General features: G+C 44.6%; 2 protein-coding genes across 4 annotated transcripts in view; one reads left to right on the top strand and one right to left on the bottom strand.

Moving 5' to 3' along the window:
- COPS7A (COP9 signalosome subunit 7A) overlaps nucleotides 1-25313 on the bottom strand; it is a 57662-nt gene that overhangs the window by 31956 nt on the left and 393 nt on the right. The window contains exons 1-3 of one of the 2 annotated variants that reach the window (XM_077169849.1): nucleotides 24574-24642; nucleotides 22078-22133; nucleotides 19846-19970 (exon numbers count right to left, since the gene is read on the bottom strand). In XM_077169849.1, the coding sequence (XP_077025964.1) occupies nucleotides 19846-19859 (14 nt within the window). In that variant the 5' untranslated portion in view covers nucleotides 19860-19970; nucleotides 22078-22133; nucleotides 24574-24642. Of the gene's footprint in view, nucleotides 1-19845; nucleotides 19971-22077; nucleotides 22134-24573; nucleotides 24643-25313 lie in introns of those variants that run through there. The other variant, XM_077169850.1, reaches the window with a different exon arrangement.
- PIANP (PILR alpha associated neural protein) lies at nucleotides 18324-24833 on the top strand. 2 transcript variants are annotated; one of them, XM_077169856.1, is made up of 6 exons: nucleotides 18324-18473; nucleotides 20570-20636; nucleotides 20855-21366; nucleotides 22047-22128; nucleotides 22866-23087; nucleotides 23424-24833. In XM_077169856.1, the coding sequence occupies exons 2-6, from the start codon at nucleotides 20620-20622 to the stop codon at nucleotides 23443-23445; spliced, it is 855 nt and encodes a 284-aa protein (XP_077025971.1). In that variant the 5' UTR covers nucleotides 18324-18473; nucleotides 20570-20619; the 3' UTR covers nucleotides 23446-24833. The 2 variants fall into 2 exon arrangements, with proteins under 2 accessions (XP_077025971.1, XP_077025972.1); XM_077169857.1 differs by lacking the exon at nucleotides 18324-18473 and having other exon boundaries at nucleotides 20553-20636.

The following is a 25313-nucleotide window of genomic DNA, read 5'->3' as shown; positions in this document are numbered from 1 at the left end:
TATATGAACACCAGCATGTGCAGCAATATGAATAAGACTTGGAAACATAAACTGAGAGGAAGAAATGTGCTAGAAAGCTACACTTTTATAAAGCTCAAAAATATGCAAGTCTAAACAGCATATTGTTTAAGCTTTTGTCATGTGAGCAAACTATATTTAAAAGACAATGGAGTGAGTATTGTGTATGTGATTAATCTTGCAGAATGGTATCCTTGGGAGAGGTTGAGATGGAAAACTTTATGTTTTATATATATATATATATGTTCCTACAATTTAAAAAAAATGAAAAGAAAGAACAGTGACAGTTGAATGCAATACATGATCTTGGATGGGATCTAGCAAGGGAGGACAAAGGATATGACTCAGACATATGAAAAAAGTTGGACTATCGACTGAAAGCTTTCTGTTAATGTTAAATTCCTTGAACTTGATAACTGCACTTAAGGTGGTTACATATGTGAAAATCTTTGTTCTTAGAAAATGTGTGTGGCAGTATTAAGTGTTCAAGGAGCATGTTCTCCAAAACCTACCCTCAGATGTTCAGGAAATGGATTGATAGATAGAAAGACAGACAGATAAACAGACTGAAAGAGTGAGAAATAGAATATTACAAATATGGCAAAATGTTAAAATTGGTGAATCTGGGTATCGTTGGGGGAGTATGTTGGGGTTCTAATGGGGTGTGTGTTATTTTTATAACTGCCCTGTAAGTTTGAAAATATTTCAAAATTAAATGTTTTTAAAAAACAATGTAAGCAGGGGTGAAAGTCTCCCTGGTGACGTGGGAGAGGACTCCCAGGGATGAATCCAGACGTGACACCATGGGATCAACAATTACATCCTGACCAAAAGGGGGGAAAGAAGTGTAATTAATAAAGTATCAGTGGCAGAGAAAGGGATCAAATAGAGTTGAGAAGCTAATCTGGAGGTTGCTCTTATGCAAGCTTCAGATAGACCTTGCTACCTATCATAACCTGCAAACCCCCAACCAGGACCATACCAACCAATCCTAAAGAACACCTAGGACAATATATAAGATTCCACAAGGGTTCCAGGCATTAGAGTAACTTTCCAGAAAGCTACAACCTCCAGATGGGTCCCTGATCCAGATAAGTCCTAAAACCTAGCCCAGCCTCTCCAGAACATCAAATAATTCCCTCTCCCTACCCCATATTAGTGACAGACCCTTCCAATATAAAAAATTCAGAATGGCCGTAGCCCAAACAACCCCAAAAAGAGGTATGGAAAGATCAAAGGTGATGGTGGAATTATACAAAGAAGATAGGACTTAACAAATGAATATGAATGCTGACTCATTAAATTGATATCTCTTTTAGTCCCCAGTATTTTAGGGCAGCTAGAAATAAACACCTAAAATTGTGAAATTGTAACCCATGTCAAAGTCTGAAATATGTTCTACAACTAATTGTGGTGCTGTGCTTGGAAATTTATAGCTTTTGTGTAGAAATATGTTATTGTTCACAAAAAAAGAAGGAAAAAAAAGTCGATTGTGATGATAAAAAAGTATTTAAGCCCTCTAGCCTCCTATATTCTGGAGCAGCTAGAAGAAATATGAAAGGATTGTGTGGCAGCCCATGATAAACTCTGGGATCTATCCTGTAGCCACTTTTTGAAGAGTGCTTTGAAAACTATTGCTTTTTTATTTCTTTGCTTTGTATATGTGTTATACTATACAATAAAAAAAAGTTAAGGACATAGCTAGGAGAATCAGAGAGTCCACCAGCCAGCGACCTTGGGAGATGAAGAAGGAAAACGCCTCCCAGGGAGCTTCATCAAACAGGAGGCCAGGAGACAAAACTCAAAGATAACGCTGTGTTTGCCATGTGCCTTTCCAGATGAGAGAGAAACCTTGCCTCTGTTCACCGCGTGCCTTCTTACTTAACAGAGAAATCCTGAACTGTATCAGCCTTCTTGAACCAAGGTATCTTTCCCTGGATGCCTTAGATTGGACACGTCTATTGACTTGTTTTAACGGGAACATTTTCTTGGCCTTAGAACTGTGAACTAGCAACTTATTCAATTCCCCTTTGAAAAGCCATTCTGTTTCTGGTCTATTGCATTCCAGCAGTTAGCAAACTAGAACAGAAGCGCTTGATAGAGAAGGCCTAGAATGTCTGAAGAGACTGTTGGTAGAAATGTGGACTCCGAAGATATCGTTGATAAGGCCTTAGACAGAAAGGAGGCGTGTGTGTTACCGCCAGCTGTAAAGAAGGCAATCCTTGTGTTAAAACAGCAGAGAATCTGGTAAAATTGACCAGTGGCTTTGGCTGGAAGGCAGATTTTCAAAGGCATGAACTTGGAAATTTAGCAGAGGAGAGCTCCAAATTCAATGTGGAAAGCGCAGCTTGGTTTCTCCTCACAGCTTTCAGTGAATGTGACAGGAAAGAGATAAGATGAGAACTGAACTCTTGGGTACAAAGAAACCAGAAATTGAGGCTCTGGAGAATTCTGGGCTTCCAGGAGGGAAGACCCCAGAGAATAGTGCCCCACATGAGGATTTAACCAAACATGGAACCAGTCAGCCATCATCTCAGAGAAAGCCAAGACCGGACACGGAGTTCTCCAGGAAGGATTTGTGGAAATTCCTTATGTCTGATGGGCATGATCCAAGGCTACTGCATAGAAAGCCAACGACAGTGCTGTGGGACCTATATAGACAGAGCCACTGCCAGTTTGGACTGGGGGGTTAAGAGAAGGGACACACTGGAGGAAAAATAACTTCAGAGGCAAAGCCATGGAGGCTGAGGATCCGTAGGCAAGACATGTCGGGCCATCTCTCTCTCAATCAACACGCCAAGCAAACTCACTGCCCTCCCCCTCTCCACGTGGGACATGACTCCCAGGGGTATGAACCTTTCTGGCAATGTGGGACAGAAATCCTAGAATGAGCTGGGACTTAGCACCAAGGGATTGAAAAACTTCTCAACCGAAAGGGGGAAGAGAGAAATGAGACAAAGTATCAATGGTTGAGAGATTCCAAACAGAGTCGAAAGGTTATCCTGGAGGTTGTTCTTACCCATTAAACAGCTATCACCTTGAACAGAGAGGCTGGAGGGAACTGCCTAAAAATGTAGAGCTGTGTTCCAGTAGCCATGTTGCCTGAACATGACTGTATAATGAAACAGCTCTCACAACGTGACTGTGCGATCATGAAAACCTTGTGTCTGACGCTTCTTTCATCTACCTTATGGACAGATGAGTAAAACATATGGATTAAAAATAAATACATAATAGGAGGAACAAATGTCAAAATAAATTGAGGAGATTGAAAAAAAAAAAAGTTAAAAGAAAAAAAGTTAGAATGGGCATAGCCCAAATACCGCTACTGAGTGTGAGAAAGATCAGAGGTAATGATGGAGTTACACAGAGAAAGTTGGATTTAACAAATAAGTGCTGAATCATTTTACTGATATTTCTTTTAGCTTCCAGTACCTTTGAGCAGCTAGAAATAAAAACCTAATGTTGTGGGGAAAAAACAACAACAATGTAATAGTTAAAAAATATTTTTATTGAAAAATCTTCACACACATACAGTCCATCCACAGTATACAATCAATAGCTCACAATATCATCACATAGTTGTATATTCATCACCATGATCATTTTTAGAACGTTTGCTTCACTCCAGAAAAAGGAAAGAGAAAAAACACATACATCCCATACCCCTTACCCCGCCCTCTCGTTGACCACTATTATTTTGGCCTACCGAATTTTTTTTTTTTACCTCTTATCCCCCCATTCATTATTATTTATTTTTCCTTATTTTTTAACTCAACTCTCCATACCCTGGATAAAAGGAGCATCAGAGACAAGGTTTTCAGAATCACACAGTCACATTGTAAAACCTATATGGTTACACAGTCTTCTTCAAGAATCAGGGCTACTGGAATACAGTTCAACAGTTTCAGGTACTTCCCTCTAGCCACTCCAATACACCATAAACTAAAAAGGGATATCTATAAAATGTATAAGAATAACCTCCAGGATAACCTCTCGACACCATTCGAAACTTAATTTTGTTTCATTTCTCTCGTTCCCCTTTTGGTGAAGAAGGCTTTCTCTATGATGCATGCAACTAGGTGAATGAACCTTAAGGACAGTATGTGGAATAAAATGTCAGAAACGAAAAGACAAATATCATCATGCCTTACTCATATGGATTAGCTATAATTTATAAACTTAAAAGGAAGAAAGGTTTATTTTGTTCAGAATCTAAATTTTCAATAGTACATAATCTAACTTAACCTGTCTAGCTAGGTCATTTAAACAACCTAAACACAGGGGGCCCAGAATAAGAATGTGAGCCTGTAGTCCTGCATAGCTTCTTAATGTAATGTCTGGATACATCCCAGAGTATATTAAGCAGATAATCAAACTGTATTAGCAAAGTCCCTTGAGGGATGGGAGAAACAATATGAAACTATTAAACTGTACCACCTGGGAAACTCTGGATACTGTGTCAAACATTAGGGACACTCAACCTTGATCTTGAGGCTTGCTCTTGTGAAGCTTATGTACATAGTGGAGACGCTTAGCCTACCTATAGGTATGCCAAAGAGTCACCTCCAGAATACCTCTTTTGTTGCTCAGATGTGGCCTCTCTCTCTCTAAGCCCAACTCTGCAAGTAAAACCATTGACCTCCCTCCTAAGTAGGACATGACATCCAAGGATGAAAGTCTCTCTGGCGGCGTGGGAGATGACCACCAGGGATGAGTCTGGCCCTGGCACCATGGGATTAACAATGCCATCCTGACCAAAAAGGGGAAATGATGTATAACAAATAAGGTATCAGTGGCTGACAGTTCAAATAAAGTCGAGAGGCTACTCTGAAAGTCACTCTTACACAAGTTTCAGTTAGCCATTGCTACTATCATAATTTGCCAAACCCCAATCAAAACCACTCCTGCTCTTTAAGACAGAATAAACTTATGAAGCATGTAATAACATGGATGGACCTAGAGAACATTATGCTGAGTGAGACTAGCCAAAAACTAAAGGACAAATACTGTATGGTCCCACTGATGTGAACCGACATTAGAGAATAAACTTGGAATATGTCAATGGTAACAGAGACCATCAGGAGATAGAAATAGGGTAAGATAATGGGTGACTGGAGCTGAAGGGATACAGACTATGCAACAGGACTGGATACAAAAACTCAGAAATGGACAGCACAATACTACCTAATTGTAATGTAATTATGTTAAAACACTGAATGAAGCTGCATCTGAGGTATAGTTTTTTTGCTGTTGTTGGTTTTTTTTTTATTTCTCTCTCTATTATCTTTTTATTTCTTTTTCTGTTGTCTTTTTCTTTCTTTTTCTAAATCGATGCAAATGTACTAAGAAATGATGAATATGCATCTATGTGATGATATTGGGAATTACTGATTGTATATGTAGAATGGAATGATTTCTAAATGTGTTAGTTAATTTTTTAATTAATAAAAAAAAAAAAAGATGTAATGGAGAGGCTGGAGAGAACTGCCTGAAAATGTAGAGCTGTGTTCCAGTAGCCATGTTTCTTGAGGGATGATTGAATAATGATACAGCTGTCACAATGTGACTGTGTGATTGTGAAAACCTTGTGTCTGATACTCCTTTTATCTACCTTGCAACAAAGGAGTAGAACATATGGCATAAAAATAAATAATAGGGGGAACAAATGCTAAAATAAATTTAGTTTGAAATGCTAGTGATCAATGAAAGCGAGGGGTAAGGGGTATGGTAGGTATATCTTTTTTTTTTCTTTCCTATGTTCGTTTTATTTCTTTTTCTATTGCCTTTTTATTTCTTTTTCTGAATTAATGCAAATGTTCTAAGAAATGATGAATATGCAACTAAGTGATGATATTGTGAATTACTGATTATGTATGTTGATGTTTTATTTTATTTCTTTATTTTTTAATTAATAAATAAATTTAAAAAAAAAACCACTCCTGGCAATCCTAAAAAATACCTAAGGTATTATAAAAGATTCTACAAATGTTCCATGCACTAGAGTAACTTTCCAGAAACCTACAACCTCCAGGTGAGTCCTGAAACCTAGCCCAGCCTCTCCAGAACATTAGATAGTTCCATCTCCCTATCCCATATTAGTGACAGACCCTTACCATATGAAAAATTTAGAATTGCCATAAACCAAACACCTCTAAAGAGAGGGATGGAAAGATCAAAGGTGATGGTGGAGTTATACAAAGAAGATAGGACTTAACAAATGAATATGATGCTGACTATTAAACTGATATTTCTTTTAGTTTCCAGTATTTTAGAGCAGCTAGAAATAAAAGCCTAAAATTGTGAAATTGTAACTCATGTCACAGTCTGAAATATGTTCTGCAACTAATTGTGGTGCTATGCTTTGAAATTTATAGCTTTTTTGTATGTATGTTATTGTTCACAAAAAAGAAGGGAAAAAAGTCGATTGTGATGATAAAAAAAAATATTTAAGTCTTCTAGCCTCCTATAGTCTGGAGCAGCTAGAAGGAAAAGCATGAGAGGATCATGTGGTAGCCCATGACAAACTCTGGGATCGGTCCTATAACTACTTGTTGAAGAGTGCTTTGAAAACTACTGCATTTTTATTTCTTTGCTTTGTATATATGTTATACTATACAATAAAAAAAGTTTAAAAAAACACAGACAAACAAAAAGCAAAAACAAAGCAAATCAGAAAGAGCTGTATATCAAAATCCCATATAAGAGAATCCTATGTGATATTCAGTGGCTAAAAGAAAATTACTTCCCAACATGTTTTGAAATTACTCAGTGATGATAAATTCCTTCATAATGATAAATCTGTAAAGGGAATATTTAGCTAAAGACTATAAACACTCATATTTTATTTTTTATTTTTTTCCAGTAAAGGCAAAAGATTCAAATTCTGAAACTTAAAAAAATAATAATAAGGTTTCAGTGTCTGAGAGAGTTCAAATAGAACTGAGAGGCTATTCTGAAAGTCACTTTTTTTTTTTTTTATTTGTGGCTTTCATTTTGGGCCACCTTAAATTTTATTTTGTTTGTAGGTGTATTCCACTAATATTAATTACAAATTTTCTCACATAAAATTTTTAACATGGAACTTTCAGCACAGAGATCTTGCCACCTGTTACAAAAATTGTTTTTAAGCAAGTAATATTTCAGAACAGTCACAAGCTTAATTGCTAGAATTGTAAGATGCAGACATTTTCTTTAGTTTTTTGGTCCCTGAAAATTAAGCAGGGCCAGGGCATCACCTGGGTAGTAGCATTTTTTTTTTATAGTTTTTTTTAATTAATTAAAAAAAGAATTAACAAAACAATTAGAAATCATTCCATTCTACATGTACAATCAGTAATTCTTAATAACATCACATAGTTGCATATTCATCATTTTGAAAGTCACTTTTATGCAAGCTTCAGTTAGACATTGCTACTATCATAGTTTGCCAACCCCCAACCAAAACCACTCCTGCCAATCCTAAAAAATACCTAAGACATTATGTAAGATTCTACAAGTGTTCCATGCACTAGGGTAACTTTCCAGAAACCTACAACTTCCAGATGGATCCCTGAACAAGATAAGTTCTGCAATGCAGAGGGGCCAGCCTTTCCAGAACATCAGCTAGTTCCATCCCCCATCCCATATTACTAACAGCCCCTTCCATCATGAAAAGATCAGAATGGCCATAGCCCAAATACCCCTAAAGAGTGAGAGAAAGATGAGTGAGTGATGGTGGAGTTATTCAGAGAAAAATTGGGTTTAACAAATGAGTATAAATGCTGAGTCAGCAGATTGATATTTGTTTCAGTTTCCAGTTCCTTAGAGCAGCTAGAAATAAAAACCTAAAATTATGGAATTGCAACCCATACCGAACTCTGAAATCTGTTCTACAACTAATTATTGCAATGTACTTTGAAATTTATTGCTTTTTAAAATTTATGTTATTTTTCACAAAAAAAGAGATAGAAGAGTATAATAGTGAAGATAGGATTTAACACATGAATATGACAGCTGAATCAGTATACTGATATTCCTTTTGGTCTCCAGTGTCTTGGAGCAGCTAGAAGAAAAAATGAAAAATCGTGGAACTTTAACCTATACAAACTTTAAAATCTGTTGTATAAGTACTTGTTAAAATGTACTTGGAAATTTATTGCTATTTTGTATATATGCTATTTTTCACAATTAAAAAAATGTTGAAAAAGCCATTACACTTCATCTGAATGTCAAATGGTACAACCGCTGTGGAGGGCACTTTGGCGGTTCCTCACAAAGCTAAATATAGAATTGCCAAATGACCCAGCAATACCATTGCTAGGTATCTACTCAGAGGACATGAGGGCAAGGACACAAATGGACATTTGCATACCAATGTTTATTGCAGCATTATTTACAATTGCGAAGAGATGGAAACAGCCAAAATGTCCATCAACAGACGAGTGGCTAAACAAACTGTAGTATATACATACCACATATACATATGCATTCTGTAAGACAGAATACAGTTATGAAGTATGTAACAACATGGATGGACCTTAAGGACATTATGCTAAGTGAGATTAGCCAGAAACAAAAGGACAAATACTGTATGGTCTCACTGATATGAACTGACATTAGTGAATAAACTTGGAATATGTTGTTGGTAACAGAGACTAACAGGAGATAGAAATAGGGTAAGATATTGGGTAATTGGAGCTGAAGGGATACAGATTGTGCAACAGGACTGAATGTAAAAACTCAGAAACAGACAGCACAATACTACCTAACTGTAATACAATTATATTAAAACACTGAATGAAGCTGAATGTGAGAATAATAGAGGTAGGAGGGCTGGGGGCACAAATGAAATCAGAAAGAAAGATGATAAAGATTGAGATGGTATAATTTAGGAATGCCTAGAGTGTATAATGATAGTGTCTAAATGTACAAATTTAAAAAATGTTTATAAATGAGGAAGAACAAAGGCATGTCATTACTGCAGGTTGCTGAAAATAGATGGTAATTAATATTTAAAATTTTTAACTTATGTGTGAGACTAAAGCAAAAAACGTTTATTTGGTACAAAATTTATATTTTGACTAGAGCATTTCCTAATATAACTTATTTAGACAGCTTAGAGGAACACCATAAGTACATGGAGCCTTGACATGAGATTTTGTTGGTTTGTCCAGAGTGATGCCCCGATAAATACCAGAGTGATTTGAACAGTGAATAAAAAAGTATTTGCAAAGTCCCCTTCGGGGAATGGTGAGAAAGGGGGAAAATTCAACTTCCCCAACTTGAATTCTTGATATTCTCACAAGCAGTGCAGACAACCAAAGCAAAAGGCTGAACCCCTAATCTTGGGGTTTGTTCATATGAAACTTAACCCCACAAAGGATAGGTCAAGCCTACTTAAAATTAGGCCTAAGAGTTATCCCCAAGAGAACTCTTTTGTTGCTCAGAGGTGGCCTCTCTCTCCAGCCAACACAACAAGCAAACTCACCACCCTCCCCTGTCTATGTGGGACATGACTCCCAGGGGTGTGGACCTTCCTGGCAATGTGGGACAGAGATCCTAGAATGAGCTGAGACTCAGGATCAAGGGATTGAGAAAAACCCTAGAATGAGATGAGATTCAGCATCAAGGGATTGAGAAAACCTTCTCAACCAAAAGAGGAAAGAGGGAAATGAGACAAATAAAGTGTCAATGGCTGAGAGATTCCAGAGTTGAGAGGTTATCCTGGAGGTTATTCTTATGCATTAAGTAGATATCCCCTTGTTAGTCAAGATGTAGTGGAGAGGCTGGAGGAAACTGCCTGAAAATGTGGAGCTGTGTTCCAGTAGCCGTGTTTCTTGAAGATGATTGTATAATGATATAGCTTTTACAATGTGACTGTGTGATTGTGAAAACCTTGTATCTGATGCTCCTTTTATCTACCTTATCAACAGACGAGTAAAACATATGGAATAAAAATAAATAATAGGGGGAACAAATGTTAAAATAAATTTAGATTGAAATGCTAGTGATCAATGAAAGGGAGGGGTAAGGGGCATGGTATGGACGAATTTTTTTCTGTTTCTTTTATTTCTTTTTCTGAACAGATGCAAATGTTCCAGGAAATGATCATGATGATGAATATGCAACTATGTGATGATATTGTGAATTACCAATTATATATGTAGAATGGAATGATCAAAAGTTAAGAATATTTGCATTTGTTTTGTATTTTTTGGTATTTTAAAAATAATTTAAAAATTAATGCTATAATAAAAAAAGTTGTAAAAGCTATCAGACTTCATCTGGAGCTGTTAATGAAGCTGATCTGGATAGGACTAATGGAAAGGATGATATGGCACATATTTTCAAATTTCAACCTCCGTGTGAGATCAAAGGGAGGGGTGTTTATTTGGTGCAAAATTAATATTTTGGGTAACACGTTATCTAATTTAACTTGTATGGTCACTTTATTTGAACGCCATAATTACATGGAATCATGAATAGGGCGTGAGATCTTGTTGGTTTGTAGAGGTTAGTGCGATGCCCTGATATATTCCAGAGTAATTTGGTCAGAGAATAAAAAAGCATTTGCAAAGTGCCCTCTGGGGACTGTGGAGAAAGGAGGAAATATTCAACTTCCCTATTTGGGGAATTCCTGATATTCTCACAAGCAGTGGGGACAACCAATTCAATAGGCTGAGCCCTCAATCTTGGGGCTTACACCTGTGAAACTTATCCTGCAAAGGAGAAACTAAGCTTACTTATAATTATGCCAAGAGCCACCCCCAGAGAACCTCTTTTGTTGCTCAGCATAGCTTCTCTCTAAGCCAACTGGGCTGGTGAGCTCACTGACCTCTCCCCCTACACAGGACATGCCTCTCGGGGGTGTAAATCTCACTGACAATGTGAAACCTGACTCCTAGGGATGAGCTGGGATCCGGCACCATGGGATTGAGAAAGCTTTCTTGACCAAAAGGGGGAAGAGAGAAATGATACAAAATAAAGTCTCAGTGACTGAGAGATTTAAAACAGAGTGGAGAGCTTATTCCGGAGGTTATTCATATGCATTATACAGATACCCCTTTTTAGTTTATGGTGTATTGGAGTGGCTGAAGGGAAGTACCTGAAACTGTTGAGCTGTGTTCCAGTAGCCTTGATTCTTGGAGACTGTTTTACTATAAGCTTTTACAACGTGACTGTGTGATTGTGAAAACCTTGTGTCTGATGCCTCTTTTACCCAAGGTATGGACAGATGAGTAAAAAAATAATAATAAGAAGAAGAATAAATAAATAATACAGGGAGATCAAGATAGAAAATGGCTAAATTGAAATATTGTGAGTTAATGAGAGGGAGGGGTAAGGAGTATGGGATGTATGAGTTCTTTTTTATTCTTTTAATTTCTTTTTCTGGAGTGATGCAAATGTTCTAAAAATGATCATGGTGAAAAACACAACCATATGATGATATTGTGAGCCTCTGATTGTATAATATGGTTGGACTGTATGTGTGTGGATATTTCTCAATGAAAGCTAAAAAAAAGAAGAAGAAGAAGGCTTTCTCAATCCCATGATGCCAGGTCCTGGCTTATCCTGGGAATCCTGACCCACGTTGCCAGAGAAATTTACAATCCTGAGAGTCATGTACTGCGTAGGGGGAGGACAGTGCATTCACCTGCTGAGTTGGCTTAAGAGAGGCCACACCTAAGCTACAAAAGAGGTTCTCTGGGGGTGACTCAGGCATAATTTTAAGTAGGCTTAGCTTCACCTTTGCAGGAATAGGTTTCATAAGGTTGCTCCCCAATATTGAGGGCTCAGCCTATTGAATTGGTTTTCCCCACTGCTTGCAAGAATATCAAGAATTTCCCAGATGGGGAAGTTGAATATTTCCTCTTTTTTCCACAGTCCTCAGAGGGAACTTTGCAAATACTTTTTTATTCTCTGCCCAAATTACTCTGGAATATATCTGGGCATCACACTAACCTGTACAAACCAACAAGATCTCACACACTATTCAAGATTCCATGTACTTATGGTGCTTAAATAAAGTGACCATACAAGTTAAATTAGATAATGTGTTACCCAAAATATTAATAGTCAAAGTCTGATCGCTTTTTCAATTTTTCAAACAGTTGCTGAATGGGGTAATGTTGACTTTCCTAGCCAGAGCTCTAACTTGAGTCTCAGGTGTCACATAAATACCCAAATTTCAGGGAATAACCAGGTTATATACAAATAGTAGAGTATCTCAGAAGGAATAATTTTTTAAAATTTGTGATTATACATTATTAACAACACTGAATTATTTCTTTGGATGTGGTTAAAAGGGGTATTTTTGGTTGTATATATGTTACTAGAATTAAATAAAAAAAATCTGTGGCACTGTACAACAGAAACTCTGTACAGCGAACTCTTAAGTAGACTACACTAATGGTACAATTATAAAAATGTACTTTCATTAGTTGTAACTAATGTACCACACCAATGTTAATAGTAGGGTGGCATATGGAAATACTGTGTTTTATGCATGATTCTTCTGTAATTCCACAACTTCTCTAATTTAAAAAAAAATAGTGATTATAAGAAGGTGGTTGGGGGATGGGTGAGGGGTACACATGGATGCAAATTATTGGTAACTTTCTCATCCTTGGATCAAGTGGTGGGTTCACAGGTATTCATTTTGTTTTCCAACTTATAACTAAGATATAACTAACATATATATTAGTATCTTGGATCATGTTATATATTTATATTTATACAAAGATAATTAAAAGTTAAATAAAATAAAATGCTATCCAGGTATAGAGACATTAAAAAAAGAAAGATAGGGAGAGGTGATGTGTATGATATGTATGAGTTTTTTTCTTTTTATTTCCTTTTCTGGAGTGATGCAACTGTTCTAAGAAATGAGCATGGTGAAGAATCCACAATTATGTGATGATATTGTGAGCCATTGATTGTACACCAAGTATGGGATGTATGTGTGTGAAGATTTACCAATAAAAATATTTTTTAGAAAAGAATGGCTTCAAAATTTTGTCCTCTGCAACTGGAAGAATGGAGATGCTATGTATTAGGAGAGAGAAGAACACTGAGGGAGGACAGGCTTGCAGTTGGACAAGCAACGCTGGAAATATGAGTCTGGAAATCATCGGAATGAGTATTGAAAGCCCTGAGGCTGAATGAGCTCTCCTGGGGAGTAACCACCAATAGAAAAGAGACCTGTTTTAGTTACCTGGTGTTCTAGTTTGCTAGCTGCCAGAATGCAATATACCAGAAACGGAATGACTTTTAAAAGGGGGAATTTTATGAGTTGCTAGTTTACAGTTCTAAGGCCAAGAAAATGTCCCATGAAAACAAGTCTATAGAAATGTCCAATCTAAGGCATCCAGGGAAAGATACCTTGGTTTAAGAAGGCCAGTGAAGTTCAGGGTTTCTCTCTCAAGTGAGAAGGCACATGGCAAACAGGGTCAGAGTTTCTCTCTTATCTGGAAAAGCACGTGGTGAACACGGCGTCATCTGCTAGCTTTCTCTCCCGCCTTCCTTTCATGAAACTCCCTGGGAGGCGTTTTCCTTCTTCATTTCCAATGGTCGCTGGCTGGTGGACTCTCTGCTTCTCATTCTGCTTTCTCAGAATCTCCTGCTTTCTCTAAAATGTAACCTCTTTTCTAGGATTCCAGTAAGCTAATCAAGACCCACCTGAATGGGTGGAGACATGTCTCCACTTAATCCAGTTTAACAACCGCTCTTGATTGAGTCACATCTCCAGAGAGATGATCTAATTACAGATTCAAACATACAGTACTGAATAGGGTTTAAAAGAAACAACTGGATTTATAAAATGGGATTAGGATTAAAACATGGCTTTTCTAGGGTACGTTCATCCTTTCAAACAAGCACACCTGGGCTGCTGAAGCAGTGGGTCAATTTAAACAATGGGAATTTATTTGCTTATAGTTTTGGGGGCTAAAAGAAAGAACAAATCGAGGTATCATCAAGGTGATGTTTTCTCCCTGAAGACTATGATGTTCTGGGGCTGATAGCTGGCAAGGCTTGGCTCTTGGCTTATCACATGGGAAGGCATGTGGTAGCCTCTCCTGGTTTCTCCCTTCACTTCCAGGTTTCACTGATTTCAGCTTTCTACTTCCTGTGGCTTTCTCTCTCTCTGTGTCTGAATTTCATTCAATTATAAAGGACTCCATCAGCAAGATGAAGACTTCTCCTGGTTGAGGTGGGCCACAACGTAACTGAAGTAACCTCTTCAACAGGACCTCCTTACGTGGAAATGGATTAAGTTTAAGAACATGTTTTTCTGGGGTACATACAACTCCAAACCACCATAAGAGCCAAGATGTAGCAGACAGGGAGGTGGAGAGGACATAGTATTCTGAAAGGAGCAACCAATGAGACAGAGGAAAACTAGCAGCATAGTGTCTTAAAATTTAGGTAGATAAAGGGTTTGAAGGGGATATGAGCAACTATATCAAAGGCTGCTGATAGCCAAGTAAAAGAGTACGGAAAGTTGACCTTTTGAATTTAGAAACATGGAGATTATGGGTAACCTTGACAAAAGGAATTTCAATAGGATGGTTTGGGTGAAATCCTAAGGGAGGGTTCAAGGGAGATTGGGAATATCTCCATGTGTCAGAATACCAGGAGGCTGTTCAAAGGACAGGGGAGTTCTCTACCCCTGATATGGAAAGCTCTAAAAAAGTCATCATTATATAAAAAAGGAAAAAGGTAAAATAGTGTATGTGGTATGCCGATGTTTATGAAAACTATATGGGGGAATAGAAATCTATATTACTATTTGCTTTCATATGCATAAAGAAATTCTGGATGAATACCTAGAAATTAATCATTCCCAATGAATGGGATGGGATGGGACCTGGAAGAGAGCGGACAAGAGTGAAAAGCATAGCTTTCATGGCATACCTTTTTACATACTTAAAACCTTTTTTTGAACATGTGAATGTACTACCAATTTTAAATAGTGAATTACAAAAATTAAATAGTTCAGCTGTAAGATAATGAAAGAGAGGGAATGGAAGGAGCAGAAGTGGGCAAGATGAGGAAGAGGGAGGAGCTTTGTGGTATAGGGAAATAGAGAAGGGCGGGCACTGGAGGGGAACACGGAGCTGGGGAGGGTTTGTTTTAAGCTGGGAGAAATTGCAGCGTGCTTGCCTGCTGCTGGGAATAATCAAAGAGAGGAGAGCAATGGTGTGGGAGAGGGAGAGTCAGTCGCTGGAGTGATGACTTTGGGCAGGTGAAAGAGGCTGGAATACATGGGGGGTAAGCAGGGGGAGCAGTAGGGCCAGGAGATGTTGCAGTGGGTGGAAGGAGTTCTCTGACTGCTTCTATTTTCTCAGCGAAAAAGCAAGCGCGGCATCAGCTGAAAGTGAAAAGAGGGAAGGATGTTGGGCATTTGAGCACAAAAAAATGAACAGAAATTTAATCAAATACTGGGAGCTCCAAATAAGCCCAGAGATGGTGATCAAGATATCAGCAAAGACAGGAACTGTTTAAAGAGTTTATAGAGATGGTGGGTATGGGAAGTTCCTCAGATTCCCCTGAAAACACACTTCTCACTCTGTATTTCATTGTCTCCCTCACTAGAATGGAAGTTCCAAGAAGGCAGTCATGATTTTGTTCTTGTTCTCCAACGTATCCTCAGCCTTTGGCGCAGTACCCAGCTTACAGTAAATATTCAAAAATTATTCATTGAAAGAATGAATGAATCGGAAATACTGGATATAACTGATAATGACCCCAAGACTTCAGTATAAAAGGCACTTACTTGGTAGTGAACATTCACTAGATAAATCTGATCCACACCCATTATACCAGTCTACCGACAGCATTTCCCCAGGGTACACTGGGGTCACTCAGGCCCAGGAGGTGGTGTGACTTGAGAATCAATGTGCACTGTTTTCCTCCTGCCACTGGGAGACGCTAGGAGGATGGCTCGCTCACTGCTGTTCTGACCCGGGAATGAAGGGCTGTCAGGGACTAGAAAGGCAGGAGAGGAGCCGCTGCAGATGCTGGTCAGAACAGCAGGCTTCCTTCCGGAAGGAGGGAGTGCCAGGCTAATGATAGTAATAACTCAGCGGATGAAGGGTGAGAGCATGGAGGGGCGTGGGTGTGACAGAGACTCAGCCTGAAGCATTTGGCATGGGGCAGGATCAGGGAGTGCAGGCACAGGAGAGGAAAGGGGCAACTGGAGAGCAGAGAATGAAGTGTTCAGAGAAGGCAGAGGTCTCAGGAGACATTCAATAAGCAAATGAAAAACGAGCATCTTTTATGTGCCCGGCATGGCAATAGGAGTTGGGGTACAGGGTGAATAAGACATATGAGATCTCTCCTGTCTGGTGTGTTCGGGGTGAGGTGTGGGCAAGCAATAAGCAATAAACAAATATAAGATTATTTCAGAAAGCAAGGGGTTGGAAAGACAATGAAGCATAGCGATGAAACAGAGCGGGAGCCACTTCAGATTTTGAGCAGAGATCTGAATGCTAAGAAGGATCCAACTAGCTGTAGTTGGGGCCAGGGCAAAGCATTCCAGGAAGAAGGAATGAAAACACAGGAGTGCTAAGAGAATGATTTGGGATGTTCTAGAACAGCAAGAATTCTGATCTGAAAGGAGCATGGTTTATGAGGGATTGTACAAGTTGGTGGGCCTCTCCTCACAAGCAATTTTGATGTACGATAACTGCAGTGAGAAGTCAATGGCGTTTTTAAGCACAGGAGGGCGTATGGTTTATATTTTATAAATACCCCTGGATATTGTGAAGACTAGTGTGTAAAGAGTAAGGGCAGAAGTGAGGAACTGGTTATGAAGCTATTGCAATATTCCAGGTGAGAAATATGGCTTGGATCAAAGTGATAGCAATAGAGATGGAGATAAAAGAATGGATTCAGGCTCGATTTGGGAGGTAGAGCCCACAGGACTTGCTCCTGGGTTAGATAAAGGGAAGGAATTAGTGAGAAAAGGGAAAGGGAGGAAGGCTGTTTCCTGGGATTTTAGCCTGAACAACTAGGAACTACCATGTCCTGTATGGGGAAAATAGGGAGAGAAAAGGGTTCGGGGTGGGGGATTCAAGAGATCTATTTTGCTCATGCATGGCTTTGCATGGCTATTAGACATCCAAGAGGAGACTTCAAGTAGGCTGCTGGATAAATGAGTCTGGTGTGCTGGATATAAATTTAGGACTCCTTGACATTTAATAGTGTTTAAGCCCTGGGACTGGATGAGATCACTAGGCAGAGAGTTGAGGCCAAGGACTGAGATGGAGGAGGCGCCAACGTTTAGAGGTCGAATAGAGGAGGGCTGAGAAGGAAAAGTCATTGAGGTTGGTTGGGAACTAGGAGAATGTGGTGTCACAGAAGATAGGGAGGGAGATAAAACAGAATAATGTGAGCAGCGGGATGGGGATGGGTGCAATCGGGATTGGGGAGGTTACTTTTGGTTGAGACATTAGGAAGGCTTCCCAGAGAAGGCGACATTGGATTTGAGTGAGATTTGAATAAAAAAGAATGAGTCATGGTGAAAAGCCAGCGGGGAAGAATTTCAGGCAGATGGACCAGCTAGTGCAAAGGTCCTGAGGCAGGTTAAATTTGTCTAGTCCTGGGAACAGACCAGTTTCAACGTGGCTGGGGCACAGCGAGGGGTAGAGGAGGAAAGCAGAGCTACTTAGGGGCAAGGCCATGTAGGGCCTTGGTAAGTCATAGCGAAGAGTTTTGATGGTTTTCCACGGGCTGTAAAAGCCAAGTGGTTCGACCTGATGTAATTAATTTAGACATCATTTGGGTTACTTCAGGATGAGCGCATCGTAGATGGGCCAGAGTGAAATCCGGGATTAAGCTGTTGGAATAATCTAAAAATGATGCGCTGACCCCGGGCCCTTTCCATGCCGGGCGAAACAGACTCCGAACGTTGGGATTCAGAATCTTAGAAACTGATCGGGGCGACCATGTGTGTCCATGGAGTTGGGGTGGAAGGGGTGAGGAAGTCCAGACCCCGCGGAACTGGACGATTCTTCGCCTCCAGCTACCCTCTCCAACCTCCGTCCGGGGCAGATCTGGGCGCGTTTCCTGCGGCGCGGCAGCGGGAGGGTTAAATCATGCGTGGTCTAGGGTGGGAGGGGGGAAAGGCGGAGACGGAGCCTCCCGGTCGCCGCGCCGAGCCCAGGCGAACCGAGCGCAGCCCGAGCCCAGCCGAGCCGAGCGCAGCCCGAGCCCAGCCGAGCCCAGCCGAGCCGAGCGCAGCCCGAGCCCAGCCGAGCCCAGCCGAGCCCAGCCGAGCCGAGCATCTCCCGCCGCCGCCGCCGCTGTCGCCGCCACCCAGCGCCTGGGGCGCCAGTTCCCCACCCGCTCCGTCACCCCGCAGCGGGCCAAGTACCCCGACCATGCCCCGCGCCCCACCCGCGTCAGCCCCTCCTCAGCCCCGCGCAGCCCAGAGCGCACGCAGCCGCCCCGCCGCCGCACCAGACATGCAGGTGAGTGGGAGGGAACCCCCACGCCCCCCACCCAAGGGAACCCGCCCGGCCTTGCTCTTCCCGACTCTGCGTCCTCCGCCTCGCGCCCCTCCAGGCGCGGTCCCCGGCCCGGGCTCGAGCCTCCAACCTCCAGCCTCCCTTCCCCGCTGTGGTCCCCATCCCTCCGCTGCTCCCGAGCCCATCCTGCCCTCCCCGGTGCGGCGGTCACCGTCCCCGCGGCTGCCTTCAACCTCGCCTTTGGCCGGGCGGGCGGCTGCGAGCATCCTCCTGCCTCCAGTCGCCTTTCCGCTCCCCGCCCTCGCTCCCTCCGGACCCTTCGCCGACCTCCTGTTCCTTCCCCCTCGCCCCCTCATTCTCGCCGCTTCCCAGCTGGGTCCGGGGAGCGTGGGCCAGTGGGAGGGGTGGGATGGGGGCCACGCTGGGGCTGGGGCCCGGTTTTCCCAGCTCTTCCGCGCCCAACAGGTCGGTGAGGGGCGAGGAGAAGGTGGGGGTGGCGCGCCAGCCTGGGGACTGCGGGCTTCCTGGAGGGGGTGGCTAAATCAGGCGCCGGGTCCTGGAGTTGGAGTTGACGTGGGAAGGGGATGCACCAGACCCTGGGGCGAGCCCTGGAGTCAGCTGGCCGCAGATGTCCCTGTGAGCCTTCTCCGCTTCATTGGTTCGCTGTAACACTCCTTCCTCCCTCTCGCTAGCTGCTAGCTTCCATCTCTTTTCCTCCTTCTCTTTTTCCCACCATGCCCCCACCTCTATGTCTTTCCATATCTCCGTAAACCGTTGACATTGAAGAAACAATTTATAACTCCTCCATCTTTGCGCTTCCCCTTTTCTGTCCCCCAGCCTTGCCTCTTCTCATTTTGTGCTCAGTATTATGTTCATTCCTTTTCCATTTCCTTTCTCCCCATGCCTGGTCTTCTCTGTTCCTACCTCTCCGCTCCCCTTCCATTCTCTCCATTTCTCCATCCTGCACAGACTGTTCCTTCCTTCTCCTGCTCCTTCTTCCCCTGTTCTGGTAACACCTTCTCTCTCTGTTCCTGTCCCCTCCCGACCTTTTCTCTTTTCCTTTTTTCCTTTAACATCCTCCACTCTCCCCTAGTCCATTTTCTTTAGGGACTGATTTCTCCCCTTCACCCTAAACTCTACACCCTCTTCCTCCTTCCTCCTCATTGTCAACCAGCCATCCCCCTCCCAGCCCTTCACCCTTTCAACATCTCTCCCCACTGGCCACTTCCCCAGTCCCATCCCCAGCCTTCTCCCACTTTATTCCTCTCTTATTCTCTCATGGTACTCAATGACAGATTTAGATCCAGAATCCAGAGGACACGGGTGTCATAACCTCATTCCCTCCAGGGATCCGGGTCCCACAGGATCCTCTTACCATTCTGAGAACATGCTCTTCCTCTTTCAAAGCTGACTGTCCAGATTCGCCCAGGACTCTTTGCCCAGGAGAGCTACATTGGATGGGGTGGCCTTTTCCCAACTTCACCTCCCTTCAGAGGGCACCTGTGCATTTGGATGATTAAACATTAAGAGCAAAAATTATATTCTCTGCTTCCCCCCCCCCACCCCGTTCTGTCTTTCTGTCTCCTTTCTTCCATCCCTCCTTCTCCTCCTGCCCTTCTCCTGGAAGATGCAGATTCCTGGGGCCAACCATAAGAGAAATTCCTTGGACAACAAGTGGGGTGGGCAGGCTGGAAGCCCCCCACGCACACGCACACACTCAGATTGACTTCCCCTTCCCTCCCCCCACCTTCAGACTCCCTGCCTAGCGGTAGGTGCTCAAGGAATCACAAGGTTCTTGACTCTAAATTAAGATCCAAGAAGAGCTTAGAGCTGCAAGCAGAGGAAGTGAGAAGGAAGGAAACTGGAGAAGCGAGAGTAGAGTCTGGGGTGGAGAGGTCACAGGGACCTGGGAAGTTGTAGGTAGGGCCTGGGGACAGGATGGGCAGTCACTCTGGGAGGGTTTCTCCCAAAAGGATGCTAAGAAGCTGTGAATCCTTGGTGGTGGTAGGGGTAGAGGTGGGGATAGACTAGGTGGCTGAATGAGCTGGGAGAAGTACACAGGATAAGCCTGGGGTGTAACTACCTCGTTTTCCCCCCAGTAAAGTCCCAACGCTGAAAATCTGGGTCACAGCTGAGGAAGACCTCTGACATGGAGTCCAGGATGTGGTAAGTTTGACACAGCAGAGGGGAGCTTGGAGACCATTTTCCTAGGCCCATCTAGGAAATAGGGTCCATGCTGAGGGCTAGACCCTCAGGAAACAGCGCATGAGGCCAGAGGCTGCCCAAGGCCCCCTACTTTTGCAGAAAAACCTGGAGAGAGGACCATGGCCTCCAGGATCTCCCCCCGGGTCTGTGTCTCACCCACTTTTTCTCCCTTGTTGCAGGCCTGCGCTGCTTCTGTCCCACCTCCTCCATCTCTGGCCACTGCTGTTGCTGCCCCTCCCACCGCCTACTCAGGGCTCCTCCTCCTCCCCTCGAACCCCACCAGCCCCAGTCCGCCCCCCGTGTGCAAGGGGAGGCCCCTCAGCCCCACGCCACGTGTGTGTGTGGGAGCGGGCACCCCCACCGAGCCGGTCTCCTCGGGTCCCAAGATCACGTCGGCAGGTCCCACCAGGCACTGCGCCCCCAGCCACGCCATCGGGCTTTGAGGAGGGGCCGCCCTCATCCCAGTACCCCTGGGCTATTGTGTGGGGCCCCACAGTGTCTCGAGAGGATGGAGGGGACCCCAACTCTGCCAATCCTGGATTTCTGCCTCTGGACTATGGCTTTGCGGCCCCCCATGGCCTGGCTACCCCACACCCCAATTCAGACTCCATGCGGGGTGATGGCGATGGGCTCATCCTTGGAGAGGCACCTGCCACTCTGCGGCCGTTCCTGTTCGGGGGCCGTGGGGAAGGTGAGTGGGCAAGGCCAGTGGAGAGACCTAAGGGTGAGAAGGGAGGCCTTGTCTGGTAGTCCCTACAGCAGATGTGTCCGGCACCATGCTGGACAAGGGAGGGGGGACAGAGTGGAGAAGATGCCATCTGAGCCCTCAAGGAGATCAGGTCTGCTGGAGAAGAGGAGATGTGTGGACACTGGAGTGAGGTATATGTACTGTAAATCAGGCATGCACAGCCTGTCTGTAGGAGAAGGGCGATGGGAGAGATCACATCTGCCGAGGGATAGGAAACATTCAAAGAATTGACATTTGAGCTGCACCTGGAAAAATAGAGTGGGAGCATTCCAGGCAGAGGGATAGCCTGGATGAGGGGACCTGCAGGGTGAGGCTTGGGCTCAGGGCGAGGCAGGGGGGTGGGCAGAGAGGGTGGAGAGGGCCGACTCCACTCCCTAGCTTCTCAGGAGTCGCCTCCTCAGCACCTGCACAAGTAAGATTTGGTGAAGTACATTTGGGAAAGTAAAGGAAAAGAACTTGGGAGGAAAAGAGCTGAAGACTCAGGGGGAAGCTGATGGAAAGAATAAAAGCAGTGAGCTCCAGAAGCAGACTCCAGGTGTCTACTGAAACCACAGCCTCCCCCACCCCACTTCCAGCTCCCACCACCTTGAGCCTTCCTGAAACTTTCTCCCCACTCCAATCAGGTGTGGACCCCCAGCTTTATGTCACAATCACCATCTCCATCATCATCGTTCTCGTCGCCACTGGCATCATCTTCAAATTTTGGTGAGCTGTGGGGCAGGGGGTGGGAGTTAGGTAGATGGGATTGGGTGTTTGGCCATCTGGAGCTGAAGGAGGGAGGGAGCTAAGGGGGACGGCAATTTCATTGAGGGTAGTGGGGCAGGAGGTTAAGGGGAGACCTTGGAAAAAATTAGTGAGGATTTGGGGGTGAGGTGGGAGACAGTGAGAAATCAGGGCTGACTTGTTCTCTGATAATGGGAGAGATAGGGGATTGTTTATGTACCCAGGGGGTTTGGTGGGCACCTCCTGTCCCTACTTCCTCCCAGACAGAGAAAACTGGCTCCATCTGCAAGGTGCCTTCTTTGGGCTGCTTGAGGCGGGAGGGGGGTGGGCAGAAGTAATTTGGATTTTGCTTTGCACATGTTTAATAATGGGCCACTCTGTCCTTCCCACTTTACTGAGAGAATCATAAGACTCAGGTCTCCATGTCATTAGCTGACTTTGAGCTAGAAGGAAACTTGCGGGTCGCCTGCTGAGGAGGGAAGTGGCAGGGGGAGGGGGCAGTTCTGGGAGACTCTGGATCGGGGGGAGGGGGTACAGATTCTGTGGATCTGGATCAGGTCCTAGACAGCAGGATGGCTCAGACAGCACCAAGCCCAAGGCCCCTGGGAGGTGGGGACATGGTTTTATGGACATACAGTCCCCCAGGCTTCTCTGCTGTAGGACACTGAGGGCAAGCATGCTGCAGGCTGTGAGAGACCCTCTTTTCTTCCATGGTCTAGCTGGGACCGCAGCCAGAAGCGGCGCCGGCCTTCGGGGCAGCAAGGATCCCTGAGGCAGGAGGAGAGCCAGCAGCCCCTGACAGACCTGTCACCCGCTGGAGTCACTGTGCTGGGGGCCTTCGGGGACTCGCCCACCCCCACCCCTGACCATGAAGAGCCCCGAGGGGGACCCCGGCCTGGGATGTCCCAGCCCAAGGGGGCTCCAGCCTTCCAGTTGAACCGGTGAGGGCAAGGGGGCAGGGGATGAGAGGGAGGGGAAGAAAGACAGTTTAGATCTGTGGAGGAGTTGTGGTGGGGGGGCTCCCCAGGTGGGTGGGAAGGGAAGGGACCTGGCCCCCCCATAGCCCCTGGCTCTCCTTCCCAGTCTGGTCTCTGGCTCTCCCAAGGGAGCTGGACCAACTCCTCTCTGAAGGGCACCTTTTTTCTCCCACTTTCTCTGGATCCATGTCCTGTTCTCATCCTGCCCTTTAATTCCAACTCTGCCTTCTTATCCCCAATTCCCCTTTGATCTGACCTCCCCCTTGGTCCCTGACTGTGCCCTTTCCCTCTTCCTCTCAGGATTCCCCTGGTGAATCTGTGATGCCCCCAGTGTTGGGGTGCCGCCAAGCAGGAGGCCAAGGGGCTGCCATAGCCCCCATCCCACTGTGGGGGACCAGGCCTGCAGGTGCTCCTAGCTCCTGCCCTTGCACCCCTGGAACCCTCACTGGCCCCGTGGGCAGTCCTCTCTGCTCACCATCCTCTAGGTGGGGGCCTCACATATTTGTGGCTTCTGGTCCCCCATCCCAACCCTTGCACACTCACACGAAAGCCTTGTACACTCGCCTCCACCCTCACAGGCCATGGCACACACTCATGCCCTTGTCTGGCTGTTCTCGGCACCCTCTGCCTGTCCACCTCCCTTCCTTTAGCTGGCCTCTTGCATTCTCCCTCTTGTTTCTCATTTTCCACTCTTGCTAGTCCCACATTCTGTGCTCAGCTCAGCTCTGCGGGGGGCCAATGTCACATGCACACCTTACCTCTCACCTGCATTTCCTGGCCCCACGTTGTGGTGTTGTGTGTTGTGCTGACATTCTCCCTCATGGACACCCACTGATGTCGTTTCTGTGGCCCCTGCGTGCTGCCCCAGGTGAGCTGGGGGCTCCTTGTGCCCTCATCTGTCATATTTCTGTCCCATTCCATGTCATGTGTTTCGTGCCCCCCAAGCCACTCCAAGAGTGCTCTCATTACCCTGAGGGCTGCCCCACGGGAATGGGTGCAGTGAGGACCCACGCTTCTCCCCCGCCTCACTGCTAAATTTGGACATCTGGGAGATGGGTTTAGGGGAGCCACCTGCTGCACTAAAGGAGAAGGAGCTCCCATTTGCCCCCCCGCCACCCCCTTAACCTCTCATCTTGTCTGTCCTGCCTGCCTGTCTGTGTGTGTGTGTCACTCTCTGGAACTCAGAGCTCCCCAAGCCAGTCTCCCTCTTCCCAGCTTCCCTCACTCCACTAAGCTGCCAGGGACTGGAGCCAGCTGGTTCAAGGCCATTGGAAGCGCTGCCTCCAGATCCACCCCTCCTCTTCCTGGGTGCCCTCACAGCCCCCTCTCCTCCCTCCTTCGCTCTGCCATTTACCCTTCTTTTGCCTCCCCCCCACCCCTCCACTTTCCCTCTCCTCAGGTTCATCTCTCCTCAGTGTTTCTCCACCTTCCTTCCTTCTTTCCCTCTTACCTGGCTCCTATGCTGTGATATATATTTTTGTATTATCTCTTTCTTCTTCTCGTGGTGATAATCTTGAATTCTTGTGGGATGTAAGTTACAAAATTTTCAAATAAAGCCTTTGCAAGATATATGAGTCCCTGGTTCTGCCTGATGACCCCTGTGTAGCAGAGAGGGGATGGGCGACCAGGAGGGAGGAGATGGGTGAGGTGGAGGACCCCTCAGCCCTGCAGATCTGAGGTGACCTGGTCTGCTCTGACTTGGAGCTGAGAATTGGGGGCATCAACTTGGGACAGAAGGGGAGGGAGGGAAAACAAAGAGATACTGAAGGGACCAGCCCTAAAGAGGAGTACCCCAGGGAAGCTGAAAAAGTGGTTTGCCTTTTACTTACTAGTGAAGGTCAAGAGAAAGCATGAAGAAAAAAGAACAGAAGAAAAGGGAAAATTGCAGGGCAAAGCAGCAAACAAGAAAAGAATGAGAGAGCCACTATGACAGATGGAGGGTGCAGGATGAAAGAAAAAGGGGAAAGTGGAGTGATGGAGAGCTGAGAGGGGGGACCATAGCTAAGCTACATTGCCTGGTTTATTTTCAGCCTTGCCCCTTAACCTGCTCCCACCCACACCTGCCCCCCAAAAGCCACGCAGCATTAGAGGTTGTGCAGTGGACTCTCATTGGCTGTTCCTACTCTCTGCTACTCTCTGAGAGAGGCCCTGCTGGGGATTGAGGGGGAGTGGATAGAAGGGGGGCATCTG

The sequence above is a fragment of the Tamandua tetradactyla genome, chromosome 7, assembly GCF_023851605.1.
Source record: "Tamandua tetradactyla isolate mTamTet1 chromosome 7, mTamTet1.pri, whole genome shotgun sequence".
Lineage (NCBI taxonomy): Eukaryota > Metazoa > Chordata > Mammalia > Pilosa > Myrmecophagidae > Tamandua > Tamandua tetradactyla.
This window is presented reverse-complemented; position numbering and strand designations above follow the sequence as displayed.